This window comes from Triticum aestivum, chromosome 6A (genome assembly GCF_018294505.1).
Source record: "Triticum aestivum cultivar Chinese Spring chromosome 6A, IWGSC CS RefSeq v2.1, whole genome shotgun sequence".
Classification (NCBI taxonomy): Eukaryota; Viridiplantae; Streptophyta; class Magnoliopsida; order Poales; family Poaceae; genus Triticum; species Triticum aestivum.
This window is the reverse complement of record NC_057809.1, coordinates 84,048,017-84,068,019: the sequence shown is the minus strand read 5'-3', so window position 1 is coordinate 84,068,019 and position 20,003 is coordinate 84,048,017. Positions and strand designations below refer to the sequence as shown.

General features: G+C 46.5%; 2 protein-coding genes across 4 annotated transcripts; both read left to right on the top strand.

Annotated features, from left to right (window-relative positions):
- Positions 1-3,732: 3,732 nt before the first annotated feature.
- On the top strand, positions 3,733-10,040 carry LOC123132197 (mitochondrial import inner membrane translocase subunit TIM22-4). The gene is made up of 5 exons (XM_044551966.1): positions 3,733-3,867; positions 4,047-4,469; positions 8,568-8,758; positions 8,853-8,925; positions 9,548-10,040. Exons 2-5 carry the CDS (start codon positions 4,322-4,324, stop codon positions 9,631-9,633), a joined length of 498 nt encoding a protein of 165 aa, XP_044407901.1. The 5' UTR covers positions 3,733-3,867; positions 4,047-4,321; the 3' UTR covers positions 9,634-10,040.
- Positions 10,041-14,501: 4,461 nt separating this feature from the next.
- LOC123130351 (auxin response factor 5) lies at positions 14,502-17,097 on the top strand. 3 transcript variants are annotated; one of them, XM_044550267.1, is made up of 4 exons: positions 14,502-14,683; positions 15,567-15,613; positions 16,318-16,508; positions 16,780-17,097. In XM_044550267.1, exons 2-4 carry the CDS (start codon positions 15,599-15,601, stop codon positions 16,880-16,882), a joined length of 309 nt encoding a protein of 102 aa, XP_044406202.1. In that variant the 5' UTR covers positions 14,502-14,683; positions 15,567-15,598; the 3' UTR covers positions 16,883-17,097. The 3 variants fall into 3 exon arrangements, with proteins under 3 accessions (XP_044406202.1, XP_044406200.1, XP_044406201.1); XM_044550265.1 differs by having other exon boundaries at positions 14,621-14,821; XM_044550266.1 differs by lacking the exon at positions 14,502-14,683 and adding an exon at positions 14,854-14,884.
- Positions 17,098-20,003: the final 2,906 nt, after the last annotated feature.

The window sequence follows — 20,003 nt, the reverse complement described above, 5'->3', positions numbered from 1 at the left end:
GGACCTAATACCATAAAAAACAGTAAGGAGGTAAGGAGAGATTGTTTGTTGGAATCCACAGTGGACGTACGTACAATTCAGTCATGTTAACCTGCCATGTTATTTGCTATTAGCCAAAGCTTAGACAATTTTGTTGAGGTTATTTCTTTTTTTAAGCTTTATTAGTTCTCAAGGCACCCTTTTCTTTTGTCTAGCTCTATATCCACTCAACTTTGATGTATTTTTTTTCTTAGCTCTGCATTTCATTGGTGCCTTGACATTCACACTCATAACAAGTGTTGAAATTCTAACATGCAGGGTTCTTGAGCGGTTGACTGGGGGTCCTTTCCTACATGTTCTCTTATGCACAATTGTACAATTGGCTAGGTAAATGAGTGTACGGTAAATTTCAGATTCTTTTGTAGTTTCATCTGCTGGGATTTTAAGGTAGTATAAGCTTTGGTATTTTGTATAGAAAAGGGTGTTTTTGGATTAACGTGATTGGATGGTCAAGATATGTTGGATCTACCCCTTTGGGGTTTTTTATATTGGTATAGACGTACACACTTTAGGGCTCATTCGGTTTGAAGGAAATCAAAACGTAGGAATTAGAAGTAGTATAGGAATTTGATAGGATGGCACTTGCCATCCTAAGGATTTGACTTGCCTCGTTCCTACGTGTAAAATGAGCTTTGAATGGATGTGTAGTTTCCTCCAAAAACACAGGAAATGAGTAGTATTCCTATGAAATTCCTGTATGCATTTCCTACAAACCGAATGCATATATAGAAAAATTTCCTCCGGAATCCTTGTTCCTGTGTTTTTCCTACAAAAATCCTTCAAACCGATTGAGGCCTTAGTCTTCGTGTTGTTGATGCAAGTAAACAGTTCGCGTAGGAATATGAACCAGATATGCGGCCTTGCACCTGGTGAAGGCTAGCTTCTACAGATTGCTTTCCTGATATTGAATACTTGAGAGGTTTGTGTTTTTGTTACACAGATGAAATGGATTTTCTTTTGTGGTATGACATAATCAGTTTGTCGATGTTGGAATTTGCGTGAAAAAATAAGGTATATGTATCACCTGCTATTAAAAAAGCATTCATGGATCAAATATAGTGACATTAATTCACAACTTAACTATTCCAATTTGGAAAATGACGGGATGATTGAAGGTGGCACATATGTACTCCCTCCGTTCGGAGTTACTTGTCACAAAAATGGATGTATCTATAACTAAAATGCATCTAGATACATTCATTTCTTGGACGAGTAATTTCGAATGGAGGGAGTAACAGTTATGGCACTTGCAATATGCCATTGCCAAGCGACACAACCATGAAACATTCTGTCAAGAAAAGGGTGAACAACCATGATACATTTTTTTCAACAAATTTTTATGGACAAAGAGGAAATTTTTCATGAAATGTTTCCTTAGTCATAAAACGGAGGAAATAAACTTGAAGACAATGGGTGGAGAACGACATGAGTAAACCATTAAAGTTTTGTTCTGGATGCAAGATAGGCGGCTCAAAAAAATTCCTAAGGATACACGTGCATTGCACGTGCAAACTTACTAGTACTGTAAAAATGCAAAAAAGTCATACCGTAAAAAGGGGGTTTGTGCAATTTTGCTGGGACCATGAAATATTTTACGCGATCTGTTCTGTCAGAACAACAGTCATACTATAAAAATGTAGAAAAAAAAGTTTTGCAGTATCCTGTAAGCCAATTTTTGCGAGACGGGGTATGTCGAATCTGCTAGAGATGCTCTCACAAACCTCTGCTATGTGCGTACTGATGACAGAAGTTGATTAATTAGGTTTGTGGGAGAATGCGGCGATGGCTTTGAGAAGAACGGATGGGGAAGGACGGAGTACAGTTTCCTGTAAGTCTGGCTTAACCAGCGAACGTTCGCTCGCCTGGAAACATGGTAAACACGAATGTTTTTCATGATGGTTTCTGTTGGCCGATGATGATAAATTTAGTCAGAACAAAGGTCATACTGTAAAAATGCAAAAAAAGTCATACTGTAAAAGGGGGGTTTGTGCAATTTTGCTGGGACCATGAAATATTTTACACGATCTGTTCTGTCAGAACAATAGTCATAGTATAAAAATGCAAAAAAAAAGTTTTACAATATCCTGTAAGCCAAGTTTTGCGGGACGGGTTATGTCGAATCTGCTAGAGATGCTCTCACAAACCTCTGCTACGTGCGTACTGATGACAGAAGCTGATTAATTAGGTTTGTGGGAGAAGGCGGCGGCGGCTTTGAGAAGAACGGATGGGGAAGGAGTATAGTTTCTTGTAGAACAGGCTTAACTGGCGAATGTTTGCTCAGGGACATGGTAAATGCGAATGTCTTCCATGACGGTTTGTGTTGGCCGAGGAAGAAAAAATTAGTTAGCAAACATAGCAAATCCACTTCAGTTTAGTTTTCTAGACATGATTTTCCGTTCTTGTTAAAATAAATTGTCATCCTCGCGACGACATAAATTTCTGTAAGAACTTCGTTTCTTGTAACTGCCGTCACCGATCGTTTTTTAAAGAACTCGGATTTGTTATAAAGATTCATCAAAAACACAAAACATCATAAATATAATAAAAATCACATTGAGTTCTTGAACCACTGGACAATGACCAGTTTCTATATCACAACGAGCCACTGACACGTCACTGTTGTGGCTCCCTTGCCGGCGCTGACCTAACCTTGTCAATGACAGTCAAGAACCAATGCCATGGAGCCACGATCGCCATCGTTGAACCCTTGAATCGATCCGAAGAACCTGACACCAAATCACGTCGTAGCGTACGCACAATGAGAAACCCTAACCTCGCTTCCTCGAGGGGCCGCCAAGAATCAATACCGGAGCTCCGTCTAATCCGCCCCGAAGGACGAGCTCGAGGAGGATCGAAGATTAGAAGACCGACTCAAATATGGAGCGTCGCCATCTGCCCAAGCACTACCCCTGCGAGCACTAAAACCCTAAACTATCTACTAGTTAGAGCCCAGAGCCGAGGCACTAGGATTCCATTCCCTGCCACCGGTCACTAGAGCGGCAGTCAAAGAGGAGATGAATCCACGACCTCACCGGTGAAGGTCGAGGGGAGGAAGACCTTTTCCTAGTTGCCTTTGATGTTTTTGCAAGTGCACCGAGTTTAGTTGTAGCCTTTTCGAAATGTTCCCCAAGTGTTCCAATGACTCACTCTATTCTTTTATGGAAAAAGACTTTCGCTCCGTTTTATATATAAAGCACCAATCACACTTATTCTATTTTTTTTACTCCCTCACACAATGTAAGGCCTCTTTTGCTGTGTAAGATTTTTGTAGGAATTCTATAGGATAGGATTTACAAAAGAAAAGAAAAAAAATCCTTTAAAGCCCTTTGGTTTGTAGGAATGGATTCTTATTCCTATGTAGGATAGGAATCAATCCTCCACGTTTTGGAGAAAAAAAACATTAGCCTAGACTTAATGTAAAAAAATCCTATCCTATGTACCAAATGACATCTCTTTCTCTATAGGTATTGACATACATGTCATCTCACTTTCTATAATTTTTTTATTTCTATAAAATTCCTATCGGTGCCGTGAAATCCGCTAGCAACTGAAACCTTTACAAATAAAGATGGCTGAGGCTCTCTCCACAACGCACATCAACGAGAAGAAAAGTGACGTGGCTGTTGCTCGTGCTTTAAGATGAGTGCTTCTGATTGAAACTTTGCTGGCGAACGTTCGCCAAATAGCATCCCCCTTCGAATGTGCCTCCGATTTGGGTCGACTTGGCCCTCCTCCGCAAAACTTGGGGCCGCTGGGACACAGGCTCGAGGGAGACCTGGCCTTTCCTCGCCGCGCGAGAAGCTTCAGGCGGCGGCGGCGGCGGCTCAGGTATGGTTCCCCACTCGCTGGCCCTCCTCCTCCTCCTCGTCCTCTCTCCCACGGCGGAGGATCTTCAGGCCCCCGCGGCCGCCGCCCCTTTCCTTCCCCTGCAGCCATCTTTCCTCTCCCGCGCGAGCCGGCGCAGCCCCTCCATCCCGCCATACTAACCACAGATTCATGTTTTGCAGGTCTTGCTGATAAGGGGACACGACAGCGTACTCCCGAGAGTACGTTTGCGTCCTCCGGTAGCGGGAAGAGGCAGGCGCCACCGGGATCCCCTTCCCCTGCCTCCCTTACCGCCGCCTCTTTTCTTGGAGGGGAGGAAAAGAAAGGAAAGCCGAGCAGGACAAGTAGCCAGCGCTCGGCTTCTTCTCCAATCCCATTCATCGCCTTTCCAGTGATCCTCACGGCCCGCAGCTAGCTCCACCGTCGTACTACCGGGAGGGGGAGATCAGACTGTGAGATGGCTTCGCCGGAGCCATCCGCTGGCGGCGATGCGGCCAGCCAGAGTGCTGCGGTGCAGCCGCTCCAGCTGCCAACGCCGGAGGAGATCAAGGGGCAGGAGATGATGAACAACTGCGCCGTCCGGAGCGTCCTCAGTGGAGTCATGGGTAACGTTACTCACCACCTCCAACTCAAATCTCTTAATACTATGTACAGTATATGGTTAGTGCTATTCGGTTACTGAGCAAATTGTACTACCAGGGCGCATTATACAACTCTGTAATTGAATTATGCTAAAATGCCAAGTTAATATGTCTCCATGATCTTGCTCAAATGCCATGCAATCAGAGTTTCTGGATGGTGTCACATGGATGTGGTTGTTCATTCTTTAGATGGTTAGCTCTTCACCTGAAGAATTACAAATAAAACAATGCCAGCTCTGCAAGAGATGAACTTAAATTTATTTCGAGCTTAAGAACTTAAATATGTTCATATGCTGATTCGTTTGTACTCACTTGTACAACTGTCTACTGTTAATTAGTTACTCTAGCTGCTCAAAATCTTTGGTGGCAATAAAAAACACTTCTTTGATCCCGTCTTGATGATCCTTCATGCGAAGTGGCATGTGATAGTGCATAATGGAGGTGCCTTTGTTTCAACTTTTTTTTTGTTATTGAGGGAAATACCTTTGTTTCAAGTGAATTTGCCTGGGAGAGTTGGGGTCTAAGTTTTTGTAGTGATTCGTGAAGTAAAGTTGGGGTCATGAAATCAACCCAATTAAATTCCGGTACTTAACACGTTGGTAGGAGCTGGGTTCCTACCGGGTCTAGCTCGTAGGTTGTAGGGGTGGAAGGGGGCTTGGCGTGGAGGAAGGCGAGGTCGCCGGCGCTGGGGCGCCGTCACGAGAGAGAGAGAGAGAGAGAGAGAGAGAGAGAGAGAGAGAGGGCTCAAGGGTTAGGTCTCCCGGCTCCCTTCAGGAAGCCAAGCAAATATGATTGCTTCTGCTTAACTTCAAACGAGTCCTTACATGAGTTTATATAATCTCCAAATATGATAACTGGGCTAAGCCTCTAATAATGATAAGATAACTGGGCCAGGCCCCTAACTGCCTGGGCTGTAGTATATGCCGGCCATAACATCTCTCCCCGCCTGCACAAACAGCTCGTCCTCGAGCTGGAAGGGTGGGGAAGCGCTTGTGGAATTCCTCGAGGTGATCAACGGGCGCCAAACACCTCCGCGTCAGCTGGGGCGGGCAGGTCGCCGAGCCCCGCGGCGGCGATGTCCTCCTCAATGTAGTCCGCAACCTCCAGGTAGAAGAGTCGCGGGCAGACGTGTCCGGGCACGTAGGGCTCGTCGCAGTTGAAGCACAACCCTTGGCGGCGACGTTCGAGTTGCTCGGCCGGGGTGAGCCGGCGGAACGGGCGCGCCGCTGTCACGGCGAGGGGCGCCACGGAAGCCTGAGCAGGCCGACCCTGCGCGGGAACTTCCGGCCAGGGTGGCGGCCCAGCGGCCCGGGGCGGTGACGCCTGCTGGATGGCCACCGCGTGGCGCTCGAACACGCGAGCGTAGTACATGGCCGTTTGGAGGTCCTGTGGCCCGCGCATCTCCACGTCCACGCGGATGTGGTCCGGTAGGCCGCCGACGAAGAGCTCAGCCCGCTGACGAGCCGAAACACCGTGGGCGTGGCACGCCAGTGCCTGGAAGCGGTCGACGAAGTCTTGCACTGTGGTGAGGAACGGAAGGCCCCCAAGCTCCGCCAGATGGCTCCTGCGTGTAGGCGGACGGAAGCGCAAGAGGCACAGATCGCGGAAATGCTCCCATGGTGGCATGCCGTCCTCGTCCTGCTCGAGGGCGTAATACCACGTCTGGGCGGCGCCTCGGAGATGATAGGAGGCGATCCAGGTGCGGTCGGACGCAAGCATGCGCTGCCCCCTGAAAAATTGGTCGCATTGGTTGAGCCAATTCAGGGGGTCGACGGTGCCGTCGTAGGTCGCGAACTCCAGCTTGGAGAATCTCGGCGGTGGCTGAGCGTGGACGACGGGCGGGTATGTGTCATCCGTGCGACGGCGTCGAGTGTGCGGGCTGCAGAGTACTGCCATGGAAAAGGGGCCCGTCCACACCATTGTAGGGACCCGCGGCACCCGAGGACCCGCCGAATTGCATGATCGGGGGCGGCACCGGCGGTGACAGCACGTGTGGCTGTCCTGAAGCCATCGTGTAGACAAGCTCGATGGATCCGACGAGCCAGGCCGGTAGCCGAGATGGCGACGGGGGAAAAGGACCTGGTGGATGGGCACCCCGGGCGCCGTCGACGGAAGGCCCGGCCCCGAGATCGCCAGTGGTGGCGGCGGCTGCTGCCGCTGCGGCAGTGGCATGATGGATGCGCCGAGGTCGCTGGTGGGGGCGGCTGCCACGGGAGCTGCTGCGGCCCCGGGATGGTGGTGATGGGGGCGGGCGGCTGCAGGCCTGCAACCCATAGTGCCCCGCGAGGAAGGTGCAGATGCCCTGGACCACCTGAGTCAGGTCCCGGAGCGCCGCCGTCATCTCCTCCGGGGTGAGCACGGCAGGGGCGGGCGCGGGTGGCGTCCAGGCGGCGGAGGAGGCCGGCCCGGTCAGGGACGGCGTGCTGGCCGCGGTCATCGGCGACGAAGAGGCGATCGGCGGCGGAAGGGAGGGGGTGGGCGGTGGCGCGGACATGATCGAGCCTGAGACACCTGATACCAGATTGGTAGGAGCTGGGTTCCTACCGGGTCTAGCTCGTAGGTTGTAGGGGTGGAAGGGGGCTTGGCATGGAGGAAGGCGAGGTCGCCGGCGCCGGGGCGCCGTCGCGCGCGCGAGAGAGAGGGCGCGGGAGGCGGCGGCTAGGGTTAGGTCTCCCAGCTCCCTTCAGGAAGCCGAGCAAATATGTTTGCTTCTGCTTAACTTCAAATGAGTCCTTACATGAGTTTATATAATCTCCAAATACGATAACTGGGCCAGGCCCCTAACTGCCTGGGCTGTAGTATATGCCGGCCATAACACACGTAGTATTATTACCTTTCAAAGAATTAAAGATTGAGAGTTTCTCTACATGTCAGATGGTCAAGTATTCAGAAAGTGGTTGGATAAAGTTTCAAGTAGTCTGAAAAGGGTTTTGGTAGAGCATTAGAAAGGTTGCTGCTTAACAATGCACAATCGTTATCTGTTGTAGCTACAACATTGTGCCATAGGCATACAGCGTGATGTGCAGAAAATAGCAAGGTTGGCGTTTAGTGAAGGTTGGTCTGCCAGTTTTTCTAATTTTTGAGCAATAATCTGAATATTTTTGTACAGCTTTAGAAAGGTTGCTGTTTGGCAGTGCGCCTCTCTGAATCCTTTTCATGTCAATGCTGCAAGAAGTATAATGCAATAGACATACATCGCAGCCATGCTGGTAATGGCTTGGTGTTTGATCATGTCAACACTGATGTTGTGGCCTTTCCTAGTGTTATTCGCAACCAATCTGACCTTTGGAAGGTTTGCATTTCCTCTGCCTTGGATGTTGGCCATCTTATCTCCTGGTTTCCTAGTGTTGTTCCTTTTAGCATTGGGTATGTGCCTTCCTCTGTTTGCATGCTTGATTGTACAGTTTTTGCTGCGTGAATAAAATCGATCAGAGCAGGTGTGGTTCATCCAGTTGTCTCCTAAAAAAAGTTTGCTCTGATCCATTCATTCCATGATCTGCTGTTTCTTCTGCTTCAAATGAAGAAACTAAACATCGGATCTAATGCTATAGCATTGTGTGTGTATGTGCGTCCACGTGTGAGTACTAGTTCACTTGTGCAGTATATGTAGCTTTCCAACAACTTGTTGATATTGTCATTGAATCTAGAACATGGCAAAGGCCTGCGATGTTAAAGTATTTATTGTCTGATTTTGCCCTGCTTAATGATTTGTTTGTTAACGTTTAGAGGATAGAATCAGTGATGTTGATACCGTGCACTCTATTTTATGTATTACCAAACTATCAGTATTTCCTATAGTTTGACAGTTGGTATCCTTAAGACAACAGCCAATAGTCAGTGGCTGGATACTCCGTCCTATACTAACTTAGAAGTCATGTTGAGTTGTTGGCTACTGGCTTGTGCTTCTATGCTTGTCAATCATTTTGCGTCATGCTAAACTACTTAGAGCATCAGCTATGGGCTTATCCCACATGGGGCTCACTTACAAGTGCATAATGTTTCATAAAATGGACTTATGGAGTATGCACATCTGTTATTAACTGCATTGCTTTCATTCAATAGGTGGTGGTCTTGGTGTACTTATGGGACTGTTTTTTGGAGCTTTGGAAAATCCGATAATGTCAGAGGAGATGACAGCAAGGCAACAAATAGTCTACCAGGCAAAACAGATGGGTAGGAAAAGTATGAGCCATGCTAAGACCTTTGCAGTGATGGGCTTGATTTTCTCTGCAGCTGAATGCGTCGTAGAGAAGGTAGGTGCAGCGTGACATTTTTTTTCATTCCATTTATGAGCATTTCTGTAAAAACATACTTATTTGGACGCTTCGAATGGTCATATCCTGTCAGGCTCGGGCAAAGCATGACATTACCAATTCGGCAGTAGCTGGCTGTGTCACAGGAGGGGCTTTAGCCGCAAAAGGTACGTCTTCTTGTAAATAACTGTGGATGAGAACCAACATAATTTTTACAATGGATCGACTTATGCTCCTAAGAGAATTTCCCTATCTGCAATCGTTAGAGATGTTTTAGGCTGGCTTGAGGTGGATGGGCCGACATTTCTTTTTGACTGTAAGAATGGGAGTAAACTCACTCTAAAAGTAGTTTGGTTCTACTAGGGCAAGTTGAAGGGCAGTCGTACTCATCATGTAGTCGGTGCGTCAGGCTAGCAGTTTGTGTCCCACATTCTCTGTTATGAGATTTCAGATAGTTTAACCAATGCTATACTTCTTACTGTATTCGGGAGCTTATAGATACTCATCATGTAGTCGGTGTGCCAGGCCAGCATTCTGTTATGGTGTTTTGACCACTTGCCTTGTCTACCCCTTGATTCTTTACTGCTTAGCCAAAGTTGTGATTGCTTATTTTGAATCATTTTTTTGCTAGCTAATAAAGCAGTAAATAATAATAATGAGGACGAGAGAAGCGTGGATAACAATTAGCAAAGCACTCTAGCACCACTAGCAAGTTGTTATACTGTTATTGGTTATGCAGCCCAATTTGATATTTCATCCTCCCTAATGGAACTGGTATTTTTCTTGCAGGTGGCCCTCAAGCTACATGTATCGGGTGCGTGGGTTTTGGTGCCTTCTCTGTGGCGATTGAGAAGTTCATGGAACGGCATACTTGAATCGGCGATGGAAACGCTGCATCCTATAAATCAAGTGGTGCGTCTTTGTAGCAAATCATTAGCAGGATTCAGCATTGGCCGAAGAAGTTTTGGTTATCTTGCAATATTCAGTCGTTGGCATGTACCCAGAGGTGGGGTAGCCTAAATTTTTGAAGTCTTGCGGCTATCCATAGCACTGAGTAGCTAAATTAGTCTGTAGCCAGTTTGATGCCATGTACCCAGAGATGGGGTATATACGCATTTTCGCTGATGCGATCTCGCGCCATGTTATCTGTGCTGATGTTTGAATGATTTCAGAGAAGTCTATTTTACTTTTCATACTTGTGCGTGGCAATGACTTGAAACCTGCTCTGGTCTTGTACCTGTTAGGCTGACAAAGTAATAATAGCATTACTAAGTTCTCTATAGTAATCAATGTGATTTCTTTTTGTGATAAGTAGTCAATGCAATTATACAATGTATTTTTGTTATTCCGTGTGGGGTATCAATTTTATTTTCTGGCAACAACTCTAAATTTAATCATGCCAATGGTAAATATCAGAACACACTCCAGGGTAAAGTATATTATTCAACAGTTCGTTAGACCCTAGAACTAAGACCCAACGAGACAAATTTAATCTATCGGTACATTCCAACGAGTATGATCATCATGCTGGCCTGGTAATCTTTGTACTCCCTCCGTCTAGGAATACTTGTCAGAGAAATATATTCATTTCTCCAACAAGTAATTTCGGACGGGAGTATTTGTTAGCATTCCAAGTTAGGAAGTCTGTTAGGGTTTCCAACGGTATCATCTTTCCAAAACGAAAGCATTTCTACAGTATAGTACATCCAACCAACATGAGTAAATTACATGTGTTTTCGGATGCTGTATGTTCCATCCACATTATATTTCATAATACTCCCTATATTGCAATCAAATATGCATATCATGGTTTTCTCAAGAGTGGTATTATAAATCATATATACTACATAATACCCTGCTCATTGATGCGGTTATCTTGTTTTTCTCATGTGTATTACTCCCTCCGTCCTAAAATAAGTGACTCAACTTTATATTAACTTTATACTAAAGTTACCCGCAAAAAAAAAACTTTATACTAAAGTTAGTATATAAGTTGAGTCATTTATTTTAAAATGGAGGGAGTATTATAAAAGAGATGGGAAAGAGCCCCGTCGCAACTGGGTTTACATGTTGTTATTACATGTATGTATGCCCCCACTCCACCCAAGTGAACGAAGTAGTGGGCGACACCTCCATAGTCGTGAACTTGGCCGCGTATTCAGACTTGGCCATAAACCAGCCTCCTTTCTCCCATTACCAAGCAATGGTATCCCTTTGCTGCGGGTCCAGAACAATCCCGGCCATGAGCGGCCAAAGGTGTAGGAATTGCGTTAAGATCATCTCCAGCCGTTGGCCTTCCAGGAGGCGCTAAAAATTGCCCCTGGAGATGCACCGGTGCAAAACGCGCGCTGGGGACGTGATGCCACCCAGTCGCGACGTCCACGGAATTTTTTGAAAATTAAATTGCGGCACAAACATGGCGTAAATTCAACCATTTCTGCGAGTTCATACATATTTCGGCGACTTCAAACCAAATTCAACCAAACACGGCACAAACACGCCCACTCATACATATTTAAAATATTTTACAAAAAGAAAAAAAATACACTACTAGGCCCGCCCGCCGTCTCGCTCGCCTCGCCGCTCCTCGCCGCCCGCCGCCCTTACAGTTCTACATGCCGAGGAGGCTGTAGAACCGCGTGTAGTCGCTGTCGTCGTCGTCGTCGTTGTCGTTGTCGTCGTCGTCGCCGCCTCCGCCGCGGCCGCCGTCCCTGCTGCAACCCTCCCCCAGTTGGCGCGGCGGGTTGGACGGTCCGGCGGCGTCCTCGTCGTCGTCGCTGTCGGGGATCACGACGCCGTGCTCGTCCTCGCGCCCACGCTTGCGGGCGGCGATCTCCTCCAGGGCCCGGGTCTGCCGGGCCATCTTAGTCCGGAGGTAGTCGTCGCGCGCCCACCATAGGGCGTCCGCATCGGAGAAGCCGCGCCGGGCTATCTCCTCGTACTCCGGGGGGATGCTGAGCTCTGGTTTGGGCGCGACGAAGACGTGACAGTCCGAGGCGGGGGCGGAGTCGGCGATGCGGACACCGGAGCTGCAGGTGCACCGGCTGACAGGCGTGTCGTCCTGGGGCTTCGGCTTGACGGGGCGGAGGCAGGGAGAGCCACCTGACCGACCGGACGAGGAGGAGGACGCCCCGGGGTCCATGCGCCTCGGCGCCCACGAGCTCCCACGGCGGCGAGAGAAGGACGGGGGCTCCGGGTACTCCAGCCTCGGCGTGTTGCCGCCCTCGATGTACTCGAGGACGGCCTCCAGCATGCGGCCGGGCACGCCCCACCATCGGCGCCGCCCCTCGGAGTTGAGTCTGCCGGAGGGCACGACGCCGTTGGTGGCCTCGAGCTGCTCGGCGTGGCGGTGGCGGAAGTAAGGCTCCTAGAGCGGGCTGTCCGGGACATACCGTGGCCCTTCCCTCGCCGCTCGCGATAGGGAGGCGCGGATACGCGCGATCTCCGCACGCTGCGCCGCCCCGGTGGGTGGTGGTGGCACCGGGACCCCGCCGGCGCTGATTCTCCACGCCCCGGGCACCCGCATGTCCGGCGGGACCGGGTACTCGGCCTCGAAGAGGAGCCGGGCTTCGTCCTCGTGAAGGTGACGGCGGCCGAAGCCATTCGCCGCCGCGCCGTCACCTGGGAAGCGTTCGGCCATTTCTTTGAACCAGGGACGGCGAGGGGAGAAGGAGGAAGGGGAGAGAGGACGCATCGGCGGTGGAGACTCTGTGCGTGCCACTGGCGCGCTGGGGGTCGGCTTATATAGGCGGAGGCGCCGCACACACGTTTGGCGCCGCGTTACGCATGGCATGCGCGGGGACGCGCGTCGTCATTGCCTTCATTGCGCCGCCCATGAGGCATCAGCGGCGGAGGCTGACCGGCGCGGCAGCTTTGGCATTGATTCGCCGCGGAAAATGAGGCTATGAGGACGACGAAGCGACGAGAAGCGAGACAAGTCACTGGCAAAGAGGGCCCGCGGCTCTTTCACGTCAAAAACGATTCGCCGGGCGCCCCCGAGCGCCCCCAGCTCGCCGGGGTCGGGTTGGATCCGTCGGCACCAATTTCGACTCGAGCCGGCGAAAATTGAGCCCATGGGGACGCGACTGGATCGATTTTTTGACATCGGCGGCTGAAAAATCGCCTAGGGGACCTTGTCGGAGACGCGGCTGAAGATGCTCTACGGCTGCCGCGTCCATTGACGGCCCAACATCACGAGCCCAAGCTCCATCGGATAGAGCATCGTAGACACTCCGCCTATCCCTTGTTCGTTTGGTCACCCTGTTGTAAACTTGCAGGGCTAGCCATGGGGTGCAACATGATTATAGTGAACTCCGATTGCATGGAGGTGATTGAGATTATAAAACATGGTGGCCATTCTCTTGGGCCCGCGGCAGCGATCTAGTACTATGATTGCTTCTTCCTTTGTCATGTTTGTCATGAGCTCAGTGATGTTTCGTTCGAGTTTTGTTTTAGGGAAGGCAATATGGCGACACATGTTTTAGCTAGTAAGTCGGAGCTTAACCCTCTTCTGTGGTAAGAGGATTCTCCTAATTTTCTTGTGGCTGTCTTATGGAACGATTTTTTTTGCCTAATAATGAATAAACCCGCCATGAAGGTTTTCGCTAAAAAAACTGGCAGGGCTAGCTCTTCAATCCTATAGCCATTAAACCACAGGGCTAGCCGAGAATGCATAGGAGCTCTCGAGTGCTATGCCCTTCTATATTCAAAAATAATTTAATAATTCACAAAAAATCAAAAAAATCCTGGAATTTTTTATGGAATCAAACATGACCAGGTATTGCATTCGTATAAAAAGATTTAAATAGGAAATGACTTTTATTGTATTTGGGGTTAAAGATTTCTTAAAAAATACTAGATACAAGTACTATTCATGCTATATTATCGTCATAAATTTGTTTTTTTGTCCTGAAGTCAACGAGAATTATTCCTTGGCCAAACATTTTATATGAGTACAATACCTAGTCATATTTCGTTCAAAAATATATCCAACATTTTTTTGGCTTTTTTTGAATTATTAAATTATTTTTGAATATAGGGGGGTGGAGCACCCGAGTGCTCCTAATCCGCTTCCAGGGCTAGCCTACTATTTTATGATGGATCTAATAGTATCGATTTCGTATTAAGAATGTCGATAAACTTTTTTATAAACTTGGTCAAATTTTCAATAGTTCTGCCTCAGACAAACCTAATGTACGAAGTAAAAAAAGAAAGTAGGGCCGGTGTTTAAGAAAAACCGATTTATTTTCACAAGTACGTATATACAGATACATACATCCATTTAAGGGACAAATTTAGAACAAATTTTTTCAGACGGAGGGAGTATATCGTAGAGTGACGAGGGAACCAATAACTCTGTACGCTGATTTGACCGATGCGGACGGCAACAAACTAGAGCACGTGTCGTGTGCCTGTTCGCCTACCGCGCTGTTGGGTGCGGTGAGGTGAGAGCGGGGCCCTCACATGTAGAAATTTTGCCATGTCACAATATAACATTCACACCTTTTGTTGTGAATGTTGATAAACGTTTCTACGAACTTGATTAAAATTTTGATTGTTTGATTTCAGACAAACCTCATACGCAAAGTAAAACTTTGATTGTTTGACCTCAGAAAAACTTCTGATAAACTTTTCTATGAATTTGGTTTATTTTTTAAGTTACATCGTGTCTGACCTGGGCTGACGAGTGACGAGGGAACCAATAATTCTGTATGCTGATTTGACCGATGCGGACGCCAACAAACAGCTGCACCTGTCGTGTGCTCGTTCGCCTACCGCGTTGCTGGGTGCGGTGAGAGCTGGCCCCTACCCCCCTCTACGCGCACCGCAGAGCCGGTTGATCACTTGATCTGTTGTCCTGTACCAAACCACCACTACCACTGCTCTCCGGCTCCTCCGCCCTCCGCCCGCCCGTGGTCAGGTCAGGTGAGAAACCTCGTCCCTCCCCCAGCCATCGCTCCTCCATTTCCCCTCGGTCCATTCCCCTTTTTAGGTGGCGGGGAAACCTCGAGCGCCTCCGGATTGGGATGATCTGGGCAGGGTTCCTACGCCCCGGATCCTCAGGTTGAGCTAAACTGCACTGCTTCGGATTGATGTAGCAAGGCAACGATATGGGGTTCGTTGGGGGTATGATCCGATACAGTCAGTTTTCGTTGATTGCTCTACGAGAAAATAAAGAAGTTTTTTCTTAATTGCGTGCCCTAGAAAAGTTTACAGGTTTCGATTCAGATTAAAAGGTGGTGATTACTAGAAGGTACCCCTTTAACAAAAAAGAGATAATATAGTCTTTTGTCTACAAATCAATCTACTCATACGTTTGCAGGCTAATATGACGATAACCTTTTAAAGTATCTTTATAAGATTCATGCAAACTTTTAAAGGGGTTGTACCAACGCGCAAAACACTTGCGTGAGATGAGCTTAGACAAAAATATCTCATGTGTGCTTGAAATTGACTTGCGCCAATACTTGTAGCGATTGTTGATGAGCTAAGATGTGAAGCCAAATATAAGTACTAGGTATCTTTTCTAAAGAGTGAAACCCCGCTTTGGATAATTTTAGTCGAGCCATGGATCCAAGTAGTAACCAGGAGTGGCAGTTTGGGCAGAGGGTATGGAAACACTAGTCTTGCTGGTAACTGCACTTGAGTTTGCCAAGTGTCAAAATCGTATCTCAACTACAGAATGCAAAGAGAGGATGCTCGTCGGGAAATGTCGGTTTGCATGGTTTCTGTCATTTTGTCATCAGATATGGCTTGGAGTCCCATCGATTCTCTAATTAACGATGCCGCCTTGTTGATTGTTGAACAGAAATTCTCGGCGCCTTGCCCCTTTGCCAGAGGATGCCACTCATTAAGGTTTGCTCTTTCCTCTAGACAATATGTTTTTTCAAGCAGTGTATGTTTCCTAATGCATAATGAGTAATTTGTGAGGCATTACTGAGAAACAGAAGTGCATTTCTGACCACTGCACTGTAATGCTGATTTATTATGAAGCAGAGCCTCCTCCAAATGTTAGAATAGATATCCATCATATAAGGACTATCAGGACATATTTATGCACATAATCATCATGTCAAAACTAAGTTATGCTCTGGCTAGTTATCAAAGTTTGTAACTGTGCCCCCGCAAAAAAAAAAGTTTGGAACTGTAATTTTCTAATATCCATCATATAAGGACTATCAGGATATGTAGTAAGATGACGGTTGTATGTATGGTCAGATATAGGCAAGTATTTAGGCATAATATCCTTACTCCTATGAAGATCTTCAATTTGTGGTGGTGGTCCATTCATCTTTGGGCCACGCCAACTGTTGACCTGGCCCAAACCATTTAAATGAGAGCGGGTATGGGTGAATTTAGCTCAGCCAAATGATAGTGTAGTGTCCTTCTTAAACATTGTTGCATGGGTATTGTTCTATTAGCTTTAGACAGTTGGATATTATGCCTATGATGCCAAACATGGGTATTGTTCTATTAATGAGCCGTGATCTCTTGACCATATGCTTTCTTTGTTGTGTTCATTCATTCTTCTGCATGTTATCTTAACCTATGTTTTTTAGGTCCACAAACGTGGGGCTATAGGCCGCTCCATTGACATCGGTAGGTTCTCTGAATACGGAGAATTATATCAAGCTTTGGCCCACATGTTTGGCATCGAAGGGCAACTCGAAGAACGACAGACTAAAGGTTGGACGTGTCTCTACCAGGATGATGAGGGTGACTTCCTACTTCTCGGTGATGGCCCATGGGAGTAAGTCCACCGTTAACTTTCTGCCTATGGCAATATGAACTTCTCAAGATTCCTGATCTCAAATATTCCCCGAGAAACTGGAAGCTGTTAAAATGTCAGCAGTTGATACAACTGAAACACAAATGTGTGCATATTTCCTTAAAAGGGAAGTTTAGGAGACTGCCCTTTTTTCTTTTACTGTTCATATGACATATGATGAAAGATTCTATTATTTTTTCGGTAAAGATTCTATTGGTTGGGTACCCTGACATTTTTGACATGGATGCTGCAGGGAGTTTGTGATCAGCATCAAGTCCATTCAGATCATGTCACCTCAAGAGGTTGACCAGAAGTTTCTGCAGAAGCTGGGTGGTGGTTTAGCATCAAGGCTGTAGCTTACAAAATCAACGCAGTGAAGAATATAGTGTATATGTGTGAGCTTATTGTTGTGAGGGCTAAAATTCTCCTAATACTAGCTTGATCACGCGCGCTGCGACATTTGCCGTGAGGATTATAGTTCTCCTAAAACTTGTTGGGATTATGTGTCCTGCAACTATATTCAAATACTTATTATCATTAATATTCGGAATACCTCATATGGAATTATACATATGTTTTGTGCATGGAATTGCTCTTGCTGGAATGTATTTAACTGTTGCATGCTTAAGGAAACCGGTCAATTATCGGTGGAATACAATATGCTTTATATATTGGAAAGACTACCCGGGTACGCTGATAATTGGAAGAAGCTAGATCGTGTAATTAGATTACGGCCCTAATGTTGATCTACATAATTAGAGGAATTTATACTCTATTATGACGCGTTGCTCACAGACGCGTGCTTCAGGGACTCGATGGATAGGATCCACTAATAGACAAATTATATCGTGGTTGGTAGTTTGATTTGGACTCTATCCGAAAACTAGTTTAAAGACTAGGAATCTTATAACTGTATAAGAGGTGGACTCTTTAAAAACACAGTATAAGAAGGTCCCTATCCCCTAGCATCGGATATGCGATTGTGAGCGGCATTACGGAAAAGCACGGAAAAATAGGGGATAAACCACAACATATTTCTAACATTGGTATCAGAGCGGATTAGGGTTAACGACAATAGTCGTATGACTCGATTCGATCGGAAAACAATTCCACTGCGTACTCTGCTTGTGGTCAACTAGTCGCTCACAAGTCCAACTTGGATTAGATTGATCTCGTGTGCGCTCCGCCGCAAAGGAATCGCTCCAGATCGATTTTCTCGTCTCGCCTCGCCGTTCCCGTCTCGCGCGGCCGCACTGTCGTCCTGCCGTGCCGCACTGTCGCCTCGCCGCGCCGCGCCGCATTGTCGCCTCGCCATGCCGCACTCTCGCCTCGCCGCGCCGCACTCTCGCCTCGCCGACAGCGACTCCGCCGGCGGCCCGATCTCCATCCACACTCCGCCGGAAGCTCTCGTCCAGCCGCCCGTCACCGCTCCAAGCCATCCACCTCGACGAGTCCTCAGGTACACGAGCTATCCACGAACGACTGCTCGGAATTTGTCAGGCCTCTCATCTGTTACTGCTGCTCCGGTTCAACACCACCAAAGGAATTTTTTCTGTTTTGAAATTTGTGGATAGATGGCTTCCAATAGCGTGTTTGCTGAGTTGCTCAGGAATTACAAATTAGATGGCACAAATTACACTGTTTGGAAAAGGAAGATGATGTTTCTCCTTACAGCTGAGAATATTGAGTATGTAATTTCTACAGCCGAGCCTAACAAACCTGCTGATGATGCTTCAGATGAGGAAAAGGATAATTATGCAGAAGAACTCAAGGAGTGGAATAAGGACAATAAAAAGGCTAGGATTTTTATTCTTGGCTCCATGTCTGATTCGTTGGCAGGTGAATATGAAACAGAGGTTGCTGCACACAGAATTATGAGAAGGCTGGAAGAGGATTTTGGTGAAGTTTCTTTAATCAAAGTGCTTAGTTTGCTGAACAGATTCTTGACGTCTAAGATGACAGATACTACTTCTGTCAATGAGCACTTAAACAAGTTGTGCGTGCTGAATGAGGAATTGAAAAATGATGGCTATCCCTTTTCTGAGGAGGTGCAAGTAATGGTGGCTGTGAACTCACTTCCGCACACTTGGGAACAATTTAAAATATCATTCTGCCACTCTGAAAGATTACTGAACATGCGCAATTTGAGGCATCATTTGCTCATGGAAGAAGATAGGAAAACTTCACAAGGTAAAGAGACACACTCACATCATCAGGAGTTACACCTTGGTGAAGATAGGAGGCGTTGGCAGAAGAAGAATCAAGGAGGTGATTTGAGGGACAAAATCAACAGGAAGAGAAACTGGGAAGATCATAATGGAAGAGGTCCAAACTCTAGTTTTGATAAGAGGAAATTTAGATGTCATGGTTGTGGAGAGTATGGGCATTTTAGAACTGAGTGCAAGAATAAGAAGCCTTATAAACAAGATGAAAAGTCTAAGAAGCAGCATCAGGACAAGCATCAGGGCAACAAGAAGGATAACTCTTCTCCTGATGGTACGTACAATCTATTTGTTTGTTCTGAATCATTGTTTACTACTTCAGCTTCAGATCATTGGGTAGTACACTCTGGTTCCACTTCGCATATTGCAAGGAATAGTGCTGGTTTCACCTCTTTAAAACCCATACTGAAAGGAACTAGATTTATTTATCTAGGAACAACTGCAAAAGATGATATCTTGGGCATAGGTGATTATACACTCAAACTCCCCGATGGAGGAAAATTAATTTTGAAAGACACAGTCTATTCCCCTAGCATGAGAAAGAATTTAATCTCTGTTTCTAGACTGGAATCTATAGGTTTTAAGGTCTTATTTGGAGATGGCAAAGTTAAAATACTGATGAATGGAAATTTAGTTCAATCAGGAAATAGATTTTATGGTCTCTACTATATTGAGGATTTTATGGACATCGATAGGATGGATTGTATGGTGACTGAACAGAACTCGATAGTGAGGAATATAGATGGAAGCAATAATTGTTCAGAATCATATCTCTGGCATCTTCGTTTGGGTCATATCTCAAAGAACATAATTAAAAGGCTAATTAGTTCTGGATTTTTAAACTTCAAGTGGGAAGACTACGCCATTTGTGAGGCATGTGTTGTAGGAAAAATGACCAGGGCGCCTTTTCCTAAAGCTTCAAGGTCTACTGAACCACTTGCTATTGTTCATTCAGATATTTGTGGTGAGATGCCTATACCTACATTTGGGCAGAAGGTCTATTTCATTACTTTTATAGATGATTTCTCTAGATACGGCTATGTTTACTTAATTAAGCATAAGTCGGAAGGTTTTGACATGTTCAAGTTATTTAAAGCCGAGGTAGAAAATCAGTTGAACAAAAAGATCAAGGTGCTTAGAACTGATCATGGTGGTGAATACACATCAGGAATATTAGATGGTTTTTGCAAGGAAAATGGAATTATTCACCATTATACCTTACCATATACTCCTCAGCAAAATGGCGTAGCTGAAA